At 41.9% G+C, this 1,633-nt stretch overlaps 1 protein-coding gene across 1 annotated transcript in view; it reads right to left on the bottom strand.

Annotated features, from left to right (window-relative positions):
• The window catches only part of ESR1 (estrogen receptor 1), a 426,028-nt gene that overhangs the window by 318,291 nt on the left and 106,104 nt on the right, over positions 1–1,633 (bottom strand). The window contains exon 4 of the mRNA XM_007943212.2: positions 1,540–1,633. This exon is cut by the window's right edge and continues 1 nt beyond it. Coding sequence (XP_007941403.1) covers positions 1,540–1,633 — 94 coding nt within the window. The remainder of the gene's footprint in view (positions 1–1,539) is intronic.

Below are 1,633 nucleotides of genomic sequence, written 5' to 3'. Positions count from 1 at the left end.
TAGGATCAGCAGGCAACAGGATCCTCAATCCACCCCTCCCCTCTGCATCTGAAACACCAAATGCATCCATGACTTTTTTTTAACTACATATTTCCCATTTTTCTCCCCCTCTATTTTGAAAGCTATCCAACACTAGTAACCGCAATATTCCTTAAGGCTTCTCTTCCATTCAGTTGCCATCAAGTCAATTCCAACACATGGCAATCTCATGAGTGTCAGAGTAGAACCATGCTCCATCAGGTTTTCAGTGTTTGATTTTTCAGAAATAGATTGCCAGGACTTTCTTCCAAGGCATCTCTTTTGGACTTGAACCCCCAACCTTGCAGTTAACAGTTGAGTGCATTAATCATTTGCATCACCCAGGGAACTCCTTCCTTAATGGTAGACTCCTGAGAATATAAGGAGATCAACAGGGCAACCACACTTATGGAGCTCCTACTGCTCCCAGAGGGAGCTCTGGTAGCATAGTGCTTAAGACACTTGACTGCTAACCAGAAGGCTGGAGGTTCAAACTCACCAGCCACTCCTCAGAAGGAAGGTTGGGCAATCTACTTCTGTAGTGATAACACCTCGGAAACCCAAGGAGGGGTCACTATGAGTCAGGACGGCACATAACAATAACAAAAAGACTGCCCCCAGAACCTAAAAGCAGATTCCTATATGAGGGACTGGAAGACTGGATACATGAATATCCAGTGGGGAGAGAATCACACATACACATAGCCATAAAGACATCAGCATGTACACAGAAACCCTGAGTGCTGTGTGACTTCTTGTTGTGTGCCATCAAATCAATTCCAACTTACACTGACTCTACAGAACAGAATAGAACTGCCCCATAGGGTTTGCTAGGCTGTAACCTTTATGGGAGCAGACACCAGGTCTTTCCTCCCATGGAGCCACTGGTGGACTCAAACCATTGACCTTTTGCTTAGCAGATAAGGACTTCACCCATTGTACCCACCAGGGCTTTTTTGTGACTTCTTAGTGTTCAATAATCATTTAACTAACTGTTCCCAGTATCATGTTAGACACTGTGGTTATGAAAGCTGCTGGTTTCAAGAAGAAAGCTGTCTTTGATTGGAATTTAAGTTCCCTAAGGTATGCTAAGAGATGGGAAGCTTGGTTATTCCACTTTCACATTTGCAAATCTCAATTTGGGGAATATTTTGTTTTCAGATAATCATGTTCTAGCATTCACGATATGAACAGCAACTGAAAGGTATTTCTAGAATAATTCACTGAGCAGTCTTCCTTCCCCCCCACCACTTCCTCCCACCCACCTTTGATTTAAAATGTAATTATTTACATTTAAAATATAAAACACAAAAAGGCATGTTAGAATTTCCAGTTCCAAATGTTTCCTTTTTAAAAAAGTAAAGTGCATTATGAAAATATTTTTGTTGTAAAAAAATAAAATAACCGGGGGAAAAATATTTTCACTTAGAAAAAAAAAATGGGAAATGGCCATGATTATTCTAATGGAATTAATACACATTGGGCGGCAGACAAGGACCACCCTGTGCCAAGGGTACCTACCACCTTTCATCATGCCGACTTCATAGCACTTGCGCAGCCGGCAGGCCTGACAGCTCTTCCTCCTGTTTTTATCTATCGTGCATTGGTTAGTGGC

This window comes from Orycteropus afer, unplaced genomic scaffold, assembly GCF_000298275.1.
Source record: "Orycteropus afer afer isolate SDZICR_OR568_19922 unplaced genomic scaffold, OryAfe1.0 scaffold00101, whole genome shotgun sequence".
NCBI lineage: Eukaryota > Metazoa > Chordata > Mammalia > Tubulidentata > Orycteropodidae > Orycteropus > Orycteropus afer.
Note: the sequence above shows the minus strand (reverse complement) of the source record. Positions and strands in the feature narration are given on the sequence as shown.